This window comes from Drosophila tropicalis, unplaced genomic scaffold, assembly GCF_018151085.1.
Source record: "Drosophila tropicalis isolate 14030-0801.00 unplaced genomic scaffold, ASM1815108v1 contig_878, whole genome shotgun sequence".
Lineage (NCBI taxonomy): Eukaryota > Metazoa > Arthropoda > Insecta > Diptera > Drosophilidae > Drosophila > Drosophila tropicalis.
Window position 1 is genome coordinate 1,629,512 of NW_027173374.1, and position 15,612 is coordinate 1,645,123.

A 15,612-nucleotide genomic window follows, 5' to 3' on the forward strand; every position below is an offset into this window, starting at 1 on the left:
TTGAGTGAAACATGGCCCAAATGCCAAATTCCATGAGCCGCAGGACTATTCCCATTTCTCCTTGCTCCTTGCAACTGTTAACCGTTTCGCCTTAAACGACAGTTAAAACCATTATTTCTTCTTGCGGAGAAGGAATTTAACTGAAATGAGTAGACTAAATGTAAGGAAGAAGTTGCTTGGGTTAAAAAAAAAAAAACTAATAATATATTAAATTTCTAATGAAATGACTGATGAAAAAAGGAATAAGTTAATGTCACTCAAGTTAGAGTAAAATGTTGAATCATGGAATATGTTTTGCCAAATCTTCTGTTAAAGTTAAATGATAAAAATTCATGGAATTATTATATTATTAAGTCTATATGTGACAACAACAACATTTCTGCATTTTACCAATTCCAATTATTTCTACCTAATTATTTTCACCACAATAATAGTTGCCTTATTATACAATTATTTTATGCTCCCTTCCGATTTGCCAAAGTTTATGAGAAAAAATTCTACCAATTGTCTGATTGTGTAAAGTATCAGAGCTTTGCTTATTTTTTCTCCTTTTGAAGCTTGTTAAAAGCGCATTTATTTTTGCCATATCACAAACTCAATTGTTTTCCCTTTATATTCATACCCCTATCCCCTGCTTGCCTAACCATCCATTCATTCATACAGCACTACATTGGCACAACATTGAAATGAAGTTATATATTATATATGGCATACATGTTGGCAAAAGTAGTGATTGCTGTAATGTTTTCTGTGTGTATTGTGCAGGGAAAGGTAGCCGAATATAAATGGCAATAAGAGGAGCATGTAACGACCAAATAATTGACGGAATGCACCCAGTAAGAGTACAAAGGATTTCTCCTGGATATTGTTATACTCCAGTGCTCACCCCCATCTCTACACTTTCACTTTGTGTTCCCCCCGTTCCAGCCATTGTTTGTTCACCAAGTGAGAGTAAAAAACGAATTGCATGTTTTATTGACAGCCACATGGGTAAGACAATGGAGAAAGCAAAAGCAGTGAAAATTCAACAAATTAAGCTGTAAATGAACATACATAGGGCAAAATTTCTATGCTCTACAAATAGAAATGGGCAAGTAAGTAGTAATTGAGTCTAGAGCAAATATTTGATAAAAAGAACTACACAAAAAGGATAAATTCTCTCTTCAAATTAGAAAGAATGACAGTTTCCATTGCCTCGACTTTAAAGCAACACCAAAAGATGTGAGACATTTGGCATGAATACTTCAAAAGGAACATAGTTTTCTTTTTTTGAAGCCTCCTTTAACATAATTCACATACAAATATCTCTAAATTGTAGTCACTGTCGCTGATTGTATATAAATTTCCTATGGTTATACACGGACAATCGTTGTTGACTTCTCAACTGAATAGAGTAACCCCAATCTACGAAGAGGTAACAATCAAGCCAAGCTGTTTACCAAATAGCATCCTACAAACAACAACAAGGTAGACACAATGACACAATGACTTTTGCTGTTGCTTTCGTTGCCTGATGCTCCTGATGCTCCTGTTGCTACTGCTGCTCTTGTTGATGACGATGAAACAGTTTTCCCTACTTAAAATCGTTAAAAGTAAATTGAAAAGAGCAATTGTTACTTCAATTGCAGAACTCATATGGAATGGTGGTAGTGGATGAAAGACTACCATTTACTACCATTTTTCTCTTTATGCCATTAAAACATGTTTAAATAGCCTTGCATTACACACTGCGTATACGCAATATTCCTGAGCAATTTCATTTTATGTGTCCGTGCAGCCGAGTTTCAGGTAAGCTGGCCAAAATGGCAATTGCATTTTCATTTCATTTGCATAACTTTTGATGGCTGTGCTGCTACCTGCTACCAGCAACCAGTAACCAGCTACTGCTGCTACATTTATAAAATTTTGTATGCAAATTTAATTAAAAGTTCTGGGCTTAAGTTTATCATATCGCAAGAACAAAAGCCCTTAGCAATTTGTGTCGAATTTTATTTATCATTGATTGTTTGACATAACAAAGGTAAAATGAACACACATGTATGTACATATGTATGTATGTAGACACTCCATTTTTAACTTGGCCTTCTGGCTGCAAAATATCTGTTTGTTCTCAACCACAAAGCTTGTTGGCAAACGAACGACCTACACAATTATCCAAAATAAAACTCTCTGGCCAAAAAAAAGGAAAAACATTTCAATAGCAGTTGACTTCAAATTTAAAGACCTTTTACCCTGATATTTGAAAAAGTTGATTGATTATTTAATATGAATTTATTTTCCAATTAGAACAATAAATTTCTCAAAATAAACTTATGAGCTAGCAAATTTATATGCTTCTGTCCAGAATTTAATCAATTTGCTTAATTAGTTAAGAGTAGACAGCTTTTATTTATCTTCAAATTTAAATGAATTATCAGTTATGAATTAGGTAAAATCAAATCCAATGGATTTGTCATTGGTCAGTGGATTTTACTTTGTTAAGCTTAAGCACTTAAAATTTAGTTTATGGACATAAATAAGGATATTCTAGCTACAATTTCTTGAATGTTGTAAATTATTCGTTTGTCTTTATCACATCAAACAAAATGCACATTAAATTCAAGGATAATAATTAATTAATCAAAATTACTGTGCTCTTTTATCCTTTAATGGACTATATTTTGATTATGTTTGCTGCAAATCCCACACAAAGCTATAGACACTGGAGCAACAAGTGAAGCTTAGCATATCACATTCAGTATCTTATTTCGCTTTTTTGTTAGGGTTCATTCTCAGATTTTATTTGCAGAGTATTCATTGACTGGGCCTTTAGTTTCACTGTTGGCTGGCCTCTTTTGTGTAACCACTTTTAACCCATTGGACAAATAAAGGACTTTCAAGTGTCAGCAATGTTTCTCTATAGATATTTGTTTGCATCAAAGCCCAAAGTTTTTGCAGTTGATAGAAAGTTTTCTCAACTCAAATGTATTTTATTTATTCTTTGTTTGCTTGTTTGTTTTTTTCTTCCTTTGTTCTTGCATGCATTTTGTTTGTTTGATTTGGTGCCAAAGCACGAGCGCTTCTCGCCGCCCGAATTGAAATTTGTTTTCTTGGCCATAAAATGTTTGCTTAAAGCGCAAATGTTCTTTGCATTTCAAATTTTTGTGTTTTTTTGTGTGTGTTGCTTGGTTTTGTGCATCAAAAACTTGAACCCAACGAAAAACCGAGGGAAATATCGAAAAGCACCGCAAAATAACTGCTGCGCGACACTGAAATGTTGTGCAAACACAATCAAGTGGTAAAATGAGTAGACAATGGGTTTCGTTTTTGGCCAAGCTCTCAACTCGGCTGGCGTCTGTGTCGATATACGCCCAGGCAAAGCAAAAGCAAAAGCCTCTTGAATCTGTATCCAGCATCCTTTTCTTGGCTCTGGATGGGTTCTGGATCCGGTTCGCTGCTGTTGGTGCTGCTGCGGGCATATAAATTGAATTGTGTGAAAATTTATATTTGTTTTGGCATTTTATGACACACTCCAGAGAGACACCGAGAGCCGCCAAAGAAGGGTGTGTGGGGGTGTAGAAGGGTGGCCACTTGGAACCTGCTTCTACTCTGAGCTTCTTCAGGCAGTTTCTGTTGCCTGTTGTCTGTTTCTGATTTCGAGTGTTTTCGTTTCGAAAAATTGATTAAAGGTAAGTAGTGGGCATGGTTGAATTCAGAATTTAAAATAGACAGCTATCTCCAGCCACTTCACTTTTCCTCTCTTGGCAATCAAATGTGGCGGAAATTGTGGCAAAACTCTTTAAGCTGATTGGCTACTACTGTGTCTCTGCGTCTCTGTGTGTGTCTGTTAGATGAGTTTCACTTTCCTTTTTCATTCCTCACCGACAAGTTTCCATTGAAGGCAACATTGCTGCTGCTTGCCATAAATTGTGACTCGAGACGTCATCGGAGTTGTTTGGCCATCCTCCCCTCATACCATTGCTCGAACATTCGAATCCATTTGCGGCAGGAATTCTAAGTGAGTTGTGGCCAATGTATAGGCGTTGAGTTGATAAATCATATAATTTATGTGTATAAATGCTAAGATCATATAAAGGCAATAGAATGAAATGAAATAGTTGAATTAATTACTTGCCAAATGCTAATTTCAAGCCCATACAAGCTTCCTTATATATTCTAAACTTCAGTGTAATAATTGGGTATTTCGAATCTTTTGAGAACTGAAACATTTAAATGGAATATCGCAGCATAAACAAGAGTTTTCTCTATGAGAAATTACATGTTATAGGACATTGAGCTTTGTTTAGAAATTTAGTTACAACGAGAGTTACATAGATGCCTGCTAATGCCTTCCTGTAAGAGTACACGGAAGGTCGCAGCTGAAACGAGAGTTCTTTGAAATCATTCATGCTAAATTATTCCATTTACTACATGGGAGAGCAAACAGTTTTAGGTTGCTGCCGAAATTCAAAAGAGACTTTTGTTTTCCACATTTGAATAGACAAGTTTTGGCTTGGTTTTAGTTTTAGAAACTAGTTTTCATCATTTTCCTGTTATTAATTAGCAAGCAATATTAATTTTCCACATGAATTTCTATTCATGATGATGAATCTTTGACCCGGCCCCGGCCCTTTTACTTTGCCCTTCATTGAATACTTAATTAGCCCCAGTGTAAAGGATTGGGAGAATGAAACCAAAAAAACCTCAACTGAAAGCCAAAATGAAATTTAAATATGGCAAATTTAATGGCAATTATGCTTGATAGTTGTTAATTTTGCTTTGATTATTGTTTTTGTATATTTGTTTAAAATAAATCAATTGCAAATCGGGTCAATTGCAATTAATTACATTTCAAAATTATATTTGTTTTTGATTTAAATAGTTTCTTTTTTGTTATAGTTTAGTTTTCTTGTTTTTGTTTTTGTTTATGTTTTTGTTGTACATTTACATAGATATATCTGTATTTACAATGCGTTTTCTGTGCACTGCAGTAAAAAGAAATTTGCATAAATAAATTATAAACAACAACATGAGAATTGTCCATTATAAATAAAGCGAAATGTTCCCACGAAACAGAACAGCAGCAACACCAACACCAACACCAAACACCAACATCAGCAATGAACATTTGCTATAGGCGTGGCATTTCAATGTGAATTTACATATATGTTAAATATGTTTACCTACTTTTGGGCTTGGGGTCAAGCGAAAAGAGCTTGGGGCTTGGTTTTGGTTTTGGTTTGTGAGCACATGTCCCCCCATTTGCTGGCCACATACACACATACAAATGTATGTACATACATATACAAATATAGCTAGCAAATTTGTCACGATGCCAGTTTTTTTTGGTGTTGTTTTTCGAGTGTTTCTCGATGATATATTGGCATATAACTACAGCCCACACACACACACACACACAGGCAACCAACAATACCGGCAGGGCAAATAAAACATTATACAGAACAACGCCAAAATTTGTAGTAATCACATTTGGTGCAGCAATTTGAAGTTAATTTCAATCTGCATTAGTCGGGGTAACAATATTTGCCCATTACAAAACTCTGTATACGATCAGATTGTTATCGAATGCTTTGAATATTTTACCAAAAATTTGTTAATCTTTGCATTTGTTGTTCTGAAAGGAAGTTTTGGTTTATACAGCTCTTTATCATTTGTTACTTCAATTATTTAACAGTATAATAATTAATTAGTAAAAACCTCAGTTTTAGTAAGTTATTGAGGTCTTATTCATCGGAGCAGCTAATGTTTCTCTGTTTATTGTCATGAATCTGTCAGCTAGCCCTGAAAAGTAGGCAATATTTTTTCACTTTACTTTAGCCCTGAAAAGTAGGCAATATTTTTTTTTAATTTACCTTACCACATCGGGATTAACATCCTATCACTAAAGATAAGAAAGTCTATTAGCTAAAGCGAAGGGTAATGTATCTGGAAACTCAAATACTAATGATCTTTGCTTATATAAATCCAAAATTGTTGATCCTTGGGAGATAAAGTCGCCAATAGGTTGAAAATACGTATCAAAGGTCCTTAAAAATAGAACTGGAATAGAAGTACAACCTTTAAATCAAGTATGTACATAATAATTATTATTTACTTAGCCAGACCTGTGGCCTCTCTCCCTATCATGGGCACAGATTTAGCGTCTAAGAGATTAATTTATCATTTAAATCCCACTTTTATTATTACTAGTAACCTTTCTTAGAGATTGGAGACTTGTAAAGGACTTGAATTATAAAGGAATTCATTTGGTAATTCATTAAAATAATGAAACATCCTCAACTCTTTAATCTGACTCCTTTTTTTTGTATTTTAATGCGTTTTAAATAAAGTTTTACTCTTTTTCTATTTTCTATTTCTTTTTTCGATTTTTATAATTGGCAGACAACAAATAGAAATTTGCATATCAAACAAAAACAACTGATTGGAAGTCCAATTATGACAGCATTTATTAAATTAGCCATGAACCACAGGAAATTAGATTGGTGGAATTAATTCCAATGCTATCTAAAATAGGCTTAAGGGAAAATTCATAAAAAGTAAAATACATTTCAATACCCTTGCAAAATAAAACTAGAAACAACAAATGAGAAATTTTATAGGTCTAAACAAATACTTACTTCTAATTTAAGAGGTAATTATAAACAAAGTCATTACATTTTTTTCATATATAAGCCAACTGCCGATGGTGTTAAGAGTAACCAATGTTCGTTAAGACTGATAATGTAGCCGACTTTTATATATATGTAGGTATATAGATGAATCCACTTATAGAAAAAACTTTTTGCAATCAAAAGCGATGGCATTGAATGAACAAAAAAAAATATAAACTTTAAAACGAATTGCACTTAAAATCGAACAAGCAACAACATTTAGCCCCATTCATGCTCAATTGTTGTTTCTTTTTTTTCTTCAACAGTTTTTAACCTTGGCAAATGTGGAAAAGTTGTTAGCTCTTTTAGCCTCTTTGGCTCAATAATCATTATCTTTCTGGCTGCTGCTGTTTATTTTAACCCAGACTTGTGTGTCACTCGACTCTCGTCCCCTCCTCTCCCCAAAAATGACCCCATTCCCCTTGTTGCCATCCATAACTGAACAATTAGCAGTTTAATATAATTACTTTGAGTGCCGCCAGGTTAATGTGAATTGTGCCAACTTGCACTGATAAGTCCCGCATTTTTCCCCATTTTCCGAACTCACATTACGTAAATTTTGAAGTCTCCTTTGAGACAACCAGTATGAATGGCCATAGAGAGGGAGGGCAAGAAGTAGGCGAGACTTTTGGGTTTGGTTTTTTGGGTCAACAACAGAGAATCGTACTACAAATTAAAACAATATTAAACGATTAAATTAAGACGAGGGGGGAAACAAACAAAAAATAGCATTATCATTATAATTGTGGGCTGCAAGAAGAAAAACTCGTGATTCAATTTTTGCTATGTGTATGTGAAACAAAATGGATTAAATGTGCCAACGAGAGAAAAGTGATAATAAGTGGACAAAAGATATGAAGGCATTAAAAATGAATTGATAATAATAATGCATTGATTTCATTATGGAAGAGAAACTGTTGAGCAATAAATGCTCTGATTATATGTATAAAGGGAGAACATAAAGCTGATTATGTTAAGGGCATTAATAAAGAATTTAACGAAAGTACAAAGAATATTGCAAAAACTTTCTTTAATATCATCAATACATTGCAGGCGAATTAAGAAGTCTTTAATAAGTTAATAATTAAATATTTCGTTATGTAAAATTTTCCACCCACAAGAGACTGTTGTTTCAGAGCTTCAGATAAAATGAAAAGTCGATGAAGAAGTTTGAGAAAGTGAAAGAAGAAATAGTACAATTTTTTGGGCTCACTTTTACTACACATCTATCAATTGTAATAATAACTGTTGATGCTCTGTAAAAAAAAAAGGGAAAGAAAAAAAATTTTTCTGTACTCATTAAGAGATTTTCCACAATTACTCACACACTTTTCACTCAACCACAGACACAGACACACTTTCACAATGGGAATCGTTAATTCAGAACAAAAAAATATAAAAATTGCAGTCAGCGTCCTCATCATCCATTTTTGCTTCTTCTCACTGTCCTTATTGACAGTTACTCCTTGGTATTGATGGAAAACAATCCTTAATTACTTTAACTTGCAGCAGTTGGCAACAGAAAGCAACCGAAACGAAGAAGAAAAACTCGGTGAGGAAAAAAACCAATAAAGCGATGTCCTTGAAATGTGATAAACGATTTCAAAGGCCATTGCCTACACGAACGTGAGGAAGAGCCTTTGGGCGATATTTGCACCTGTCTGCTCTTTGGCATGCCCAGTACCAGAGAAAGCAATAAGAAAAGTTTATTCATTTTTAGTGTTGAGGTGTTTGCTTTAACTCTTTATGAAGCCTTAGAAAATTAAGTAGCATTATTAAGTCCATTGGACATGATTAGAATGTGTGTTGAGTGTACCGCATCTATCAATCAGCTAATAGGTATTGCCCCCTTCAACTTTGTTTTCCTTACAGATATTTGACAAACATTTTTCCATTGACTTCGTGTTCTTGTACATGATTACAGTCAGATTGTTGCTGTCATCGTGTCATGTCTTATGTATCTTTGTTTCTATGTACCCACACACACACACACATGTGTAGTTACTGCTGGTGCTCGGTCTTTTCTGATAGTTACATTTTATGACTGCGGGGAAGCAAAGAAGGAGCTCTCTTGACCCGCAAAATGGACAGATTACGTGATTTGTTTTGGATCTCTCTCTCCCTCTCCCTCCCGCTTTTTCTTTTGCTGAAAATGGCCGGAAGCGTTGACAGCGATAAGCGGTAAGCGGCAAGGAGTAAGGATAACACTGGTAAAAGGAGAGATGCGCACGTTGTCGCCTTTGTAGTCGAAAAATTTCAAAGGGCATAAAAATTTAAATCACGTCACTTAGTGGTAACGGCCAGCAACAAAGAGGAAAAAAGCAGGAACAAAAAAAAAAGGGAAAAGGGAAAACAAAAACAGAAAAAGAACGACAAAATGTTGTTGCCAGTTCGTATCAGAATAATGGGGTACCATGTAAATAGTTGGCCTAGGCTGCTCTCTCTCTCTCTCTACTCTGTGTGGGCCGTGCCAACTATGTCTCTGTTTGAATGCGTTTGCTAAGCCGCTTTTGAGGCAGGCACTCAGGACCAAAGGATCTACCCATACTGGTGTTCTCTCTCACGTGTGTTGCTTGTTACGCTTTTGAGCTGCCGCCGTCGCCGCCTGCGGTTGACAGAGCACGTTGAGTCACCGGAGCATTCAACCAACGTCACTTCACCCACCCACCCACCTACCCACACACACGCACACATACTCACATATTCGCCAATTGGGTTGTTGCACATTAAAACGCAATTAAAGTTGCAGGCGTTAATTGTGCCGCCTTCGTTAGTAACATTTCGTTTTTGCCTTTTCGCTCTTCTTTTATGCTTGACTTTCTTTCCGCCCTCCAAATTTTTTTTCCCTCAGTTACTTGCCAAAAATTAATTACTTTTGGGCTGTCAAAGTTGCCAAAGTTTTCAAAAAAAAAAAGAACACGAAAAAAAACCGAATCATAGGTGTTCTAGAAATCGATTTCCACTGAAAAGAGATAATCTAAAAATCAAATATTTAGAAGAAATATGAAACAAAATATATATCTATAATACATAGTATAAGTATCAACATTTTTCAATTTAAGTCCACCTTGTCTTGCTCTTGTTTGGATGGACAACTTTGAAGCATTCTTAAAGCATTACCTTAAAGTTATGTCTCTGCGAAAAAGAGTGAAATATTTTTCTTCATTTTCACTGGAGAAAAAGGTATATGCAGTTTCCTGGAATGCTTGATGGAAGAGTCTGCTAATGAATCATGTCCATGAATAAAGCCACAAGCTTTTGCCAGGTCTTATAGAGATTCACCCCCTCATCCCCCATCAAGTAGGTGGGATGTGAAGCTAATGGGGTCACATACATGTACCCCCAAATACACACACACACACACACACATATACATATATATATACTTATTCATTTAGCCGTCTTGTGTTTCGCTCGTTTTGCAGTTAAATCCGTTTGCTAGGCAACTTTATCTTTCAGCACAGATTTTCAATAGCAGCTGGTCCACTTGCCTCTCCACTCACGCGTCACCCACCATTCACTGCAATCGTCGTTGCTTATTTCACTTTAGTTTTCTGTTTATTCTTTTCGCCTTCCACTAGCTGATTGTTGTTTTTTTTTCTGCTACTTCTTTGTTTCTACTTACTTCTTTTTCTACCCTTCAGAGAAAGCATATCATCAATCGAAGTCTGGTTCAATAAATATTTAATTTAAAACAGTTTTAACTACAAAACAAAAGTGAGTACTTAATCCCCATACAACATCTTCATCTGATAATAGATTGAAGTTTTTTAGCACATGTAATTAAAATCATAAGTGCTGGGTATTTGCGAGTCGAGGCCACGACTTGACTTTGTTATTTACGCTTTTGCAGCTGTCGTGAGTTTTGGCTTAAACGCCAGTCGCTGGCGACGTGCCGTTGAAATAATTAAGTTGCCCAGGAATACTAGGCAAGGCTGGAGAGATAGAGAACAAAGAAGGCTTACACTTTAGTGGGCATAGATTTTCAATTTGCTGACATTTGGCGCAGCTGGCATTGCTTTTTCGGTTTATCTCTGTGAAAAAGTTATAAAAGTCTTCAACATTTTAGTGAATATTTTTGTTGAAAAAGAAAATTAAGCATACGTCTCAGAAAAAGTGAGGTGAGTAAGCCCGAAAATTCTAAATATACACCTAATAAAGAGCAGAAATATTTCACACTCTGTTCATCAGTTGATGTCTTTTGATTTGTGTAGCTGTGCTAAGTCTTTGTCATGGCAACATCAAGGCGTATACGTAATATTATGCATAAAGCAAAAACAGCCTCAAGTGTTGCCCACATAAACACACATGCGCACTCACACATACATACATATGCATAACTCGTCTGTGAAACATGTTTAATACTTCAAAACACAGAATCATTTCGTAATAGTCATAATTGCTACAAGAGGCTTATGCAATACGACAAGGAAAAACAAAAAATCATCTTTAACAAGAAGAAGCTAACTAGTAGAATTTAAATGGGAAAGTTATATTGTTTTAATTTGATATCAAATTGTCTTTAAAGACTATCTAAATAAGTTTTTCAAGTTTTTACAAAATAATTTATTAAAGAAAAGAATCGTATATAGTTTCTTTTAAACATATTGCAATCACATTCAGCTGGGACATTTTTTCTTAGATTGATAATAAAACACCCTAAGAATATCTTATAAAGACTTAAAGGACAAGACTTGTAAGTTGTAGTGAAGTGAAAGTGAAAACTTTGCCCTCTTTCTTTGGGCCTTTTATTTTGGAAAGACAACCCTATACATTACACTACTTAGCAAAATATAGAGATTCATTCTCGTTTTGTGTTTGATTGACAACTTACTGCGATGTTTGCATCAGTTTTAAGTTAAGTAATTTAGATTCATTTTCAATTACTTTTGGCATACTTTTTAGGTTTCTCGACAGTTTCTTTCTAATGCTAAGACAGTCATACCTTTAGGGGAATATTAAGTAAAAGGCTGTAATAGTTAATCGATAATTACAAAGTCGTATCTTAAATGGTTCATAAGTTACGAATTTATCCAAGTTTTTCTTTGCTGACAAGTGAACTTTAATGTCACACAATCATGACAGAACGAAGAAATATAAGTAAAAAAGAAAAACAAAAGCCTTGCTGCATTTGGGTTGACATTTCGGGGCAATTTAGACAAAGAAAACACAAAAGTTGCATTGACATCGTGAACAGAAGAGAACAGAACAGAACAGAACAAGCAGCATGGCATTTGAACTTGGATACAAAAAGAAGAAAAGAAAAAACATGGATAGATGTGGTGGAAGGACAGCAAATGAATGGATAGAAGTAACCAAAAAAACCAAATCGATAGTTCAGAATCGAACATCAGGCATATATACATACATATATAGCAGCAACAGCAGCCGCAGACATTTTCATGCCTCGGTTAGCCGGAGCGTAAAAGCAATTTTCTCTACAAATTCTCTACCTCAAGTAGCCATATGTAGGCAAGCAGGGGATCTTAGCACACAGATGGGAGCTGAAGAGAGAAGGGGGGAAGCTAGGCCAACCGATTTGCAAATTTTTGCCATCGCATCAGTGAATTTTGCTCAACCCAAAAAAACTTTAGCCCAAACTCGGGCTGGCAAATTTTCAATTCTTAAGTCAATCAACTAGAAGAACAAAAAAAAAAAACCAAGACCCAAAATGCATTCAAATTACGCTGCGTATACTTGATATTCAAGCGAAAGTTAAGCGATTAGAGATGAAAGTTTGTGCACTAAACTTATAAATTATATATTTTCCCACCAACTTGTGTCTTGTCTTTAGCAGAGATGGATTTCCATTCAACAGCAGTGACCATTATAGACGTAAGTCCCCCCCATAGTGAGAGTGAAGGTGGCGAGGATATTGGAATATCTGGCAGTGCGGTTGATATCCTGCCAAAGCTGCAACACCTGCAGGCAAATCATGTGTGGCTACGACAACGGCTGACAGATTGGCAGCGACAGGCGTTAACTGAACGTTTGGCCCGACAAAGGCGTATCTACATCGAGGGTGCCAAATTGGAGAAGATGCTGCGAACGCTTCAGGCCAAATATAATCGCAAGTGGCATCTATAGGACATAGTTAGCGAAATTTTCACTTAAATGACTCGGGAATAAAAACTACTCAGCTGTGTGGTGTATATGCTTATTATAATTATGATGATGATGATATTTATTTTCCATTAATCCATTATCTCTTAGCTGTGGTCTCAACGCAATTTGTGAGTTTGAAATTAGATACAAAAAGTTTTATAATTCGCTGAACCGAATAGCAAATTAAAACTTTTAGGCAGCTTTCACTTTGTGTATCGATTTGTTTTAAAACAAATGTCGCAGAACCCTTGGCCATTGAGGCCAATAGATCAAGGTAGGTTAGTCCTCTGCGGAATCGAATAATTGTTGAGTGTTTAGTTTAATAATGAAAATTCAAATTCCAAATCAATTGAATGATTGTAAAAGGCAATGTGAACCAGATAACTATCTGTAAAAGACAACTATATTTTGAAATTAAATCGTAGACAGTTAAATAGAAGCCACATTTGAATAGAATTCAGAATTCATGTGTTCCAAGCGAACAATCAAACCCATTAAGTCAATTAAATTGATAAATTAGCTTGCAATGCCACACTTTGGCCTAACATGATGAACAAGAATGACCACACGAGGACCAGACCACATAGTATAAGCTAATTAATCAGCTGGAAAGGAGTAGAATGGAGAATGTAGTGTACAGAAATGGGCCAATTAAGGTGCTTTAAATCTTCCCTTCTCTTCTCTAGAATGCAAGAGCAGATGGTCAGCTACAAAGCACTCTATTCAAATGTTGGGGAAAGGAGTGTGTGTGTGTGTGTTTAGCAACTATTTATAGACACCATGTGGTAAGTAGGTGACACTTGGACCTTTAGTGAGTGTGTGTGTCTGTGTGTTCGTGTCTACCCGTTGTCCTTGGCTTTGGCCGCCAGCGTTAAGTGTTCTCATCTGTAAATGGCAGCCAGCGTGTTATCATTAGGTCCTTGGCTAGAATGGTTGCTACTCCAACATCATGACAACAGATACTTAAGTGAAGCGGATATACGCAACGGAACAGCAGCAATAAGACCAACAACAGCAGAGACAACAACAAAATGCAAATGCAAATGGAATTATTGCCGTAACAATTCAACAGACACTTTCAGCCCTGTTACGCGAAGTAGCCCCGCCCCCTGCTGCTCCCTGCGATCCAGCCATTCATCTCCAATAGCCATTGAAGTCAAAAGTGTTTGCATATGCAAAAGCACACCAACCATACAGATCGAGACCATAGCCACGCCCACATTGACATCAACTGGTCGAGTGCATTTCAGCGATATAAATATTTATATAAGTTAATCGGTTTATGGTGCACGAGTAATTGAATTTCACTGCGGCGCCAGGTATAGCTAGGTATCTACCGTCAGGTAGGGTAACTGCTACCTCTCTCAAAGACCCAACCACCCATCCACTATCCACCACCCACCCACAACTGCTACCAACTGCTACTGCTTTTCACTGTGGTTTCTGACTCTGACATCGACACTCTCGAGCTGCATCGTTTTCAAAAGTTGATTTCTTACTTTTATTTATAGGCGGCAAACGGAAAACACAAAACCCAGAAAAGTTTCATCTGCAAAACGTTTGCTCTGGGTATATGCAATTTATAGAATGCCAAATGAGTGATCGATATACGTATCCACCTATATATTTTCCAAACGTAAAGAGTTAAAGAATAAGCTAAGTGATTGTTACATCCTTTCTTAGACTTTTGACAGCCAAATTTTAAAATCAAATTGATTAACAATTTACATATATCGGATATCTGCAAACCTTAGAAATGCCAGCAAAAGGATTTAAATTGTGTTTTTAGGCCAGAAATTATCTTGCCGTTGACCATTTAATTAACATATTAAAATAAGTAATCGAAACTTATATCATTCTTAATGATTTTAATCAATAAACTACTTTGTTCTGGCATTTGTTATTTGTTGATTCAATTCGATTTATTTGTTTTATTTGCAAGTTTTGTTTAAATAATATTCTGCTGCTGCCATTTTTAAAGTACTTTCATTCAGTTGTACTTTAAAAAATGTTTATAAATTTAAGGTAAAAAAACAAAATATTAGACAAAAATCATAAAATACATTCCAAATGTGGGAGTTTCTTATCGATAGTCCTTGAAACAGTTTTGTTTCTCAATTGTTTTGCATTAACAAAATAATTATTACTTACATAATACTTAAGTGACCTAAGCAGTATCAAATCGTCTGCAACTGGTAGAATACAGTCTGGGTAGAGAACCATCTCCATTTCCATTGCCGTTACCAGTTTCATCTCATTCTCACACTTAGTCTCTGGCTACCATTTTGCCGGGTCATATAAACATGGCGCCAACCGGAAGTGCCAGCGTGAGGAGCAACGGCCATTGCCAGAGTGCGTTTCTATGGCACTTCCGCTTTACTGAACATTAATTGCAATTAAATTTGGCATTACTGCCACTGCTGGCTGGCCGTTTTGCTATGCAACATTCCCATTGCCCTCCCCCCCGCCTCTCTGAATTCCTGCCCAACTGTAAGTTTCGTCCCTTTGCCTAGATTTGAATGCAATTTTTGTTCGTTGCATGTTTTCCCACTCTTTTTGCATAATTTAAACTTGTTTGCTTTGCCTGGATGTTGTTGTTGCTGTTGCTGCTGTTGCTGTGGGTGTGGGTGGTGAACACGCCCACTATTTGACGACGTCGTCGTCTGGGCTGTTGTTACTGTTGTTTTCAATTAACTGCGCGTCTAACTAAATGGCAAGTAAATTAATGTTTATAGTGCATAAATATGCAATTTATATGCGTTTCACCCCCTTCATCCCCTCCATCTACTCTTATTTGGAAGCCTGATGACGTCAGCTCTATCCTTGCATTTGGCTCATTTTGAAATTTATGAATACA

The 15,612-nt window shown here is 35.9% G+C and overlaps 1 protein-coding gene across 2 annotated transcripts; it reads left to right on the plus strand.

The window, feature by feature from the left end:
• The first annotated feature begins 10,632 nt into the window (after positions 1-10,632).
• On the plus strand, positions 10,633-12,816 carry LOC137585280 (uncharacterized). Of its 2 annotated transcripts, none has more exons than XM_068300989.1 (2): positions 10,633-10,771; positions 12,448-12,816. In XM_068300989.1, exon 2 carries the CDS (start codon positions 12,450-12,452, stop codon positions 12,735-12,737), a length of 288 nt encoding a protein of 95 aa, XP_068157090.1. In that variant the 5' UTR covers positions 10,633-10,771; positions 12,448-12,449; the 3' UTR covers positions 12,738-12,816. The 2 variants fall into 2 exon arrangements, with proteins under 2 accessions (XP_068157090.1, XP_068157091.1); XM_068300990.1 differs by having other exon boundaries at positions 10,640-10,771; positions 12,445-12,816.
• Positions 12,817-15,612: the final 2,796 nt, after the last annotated feature.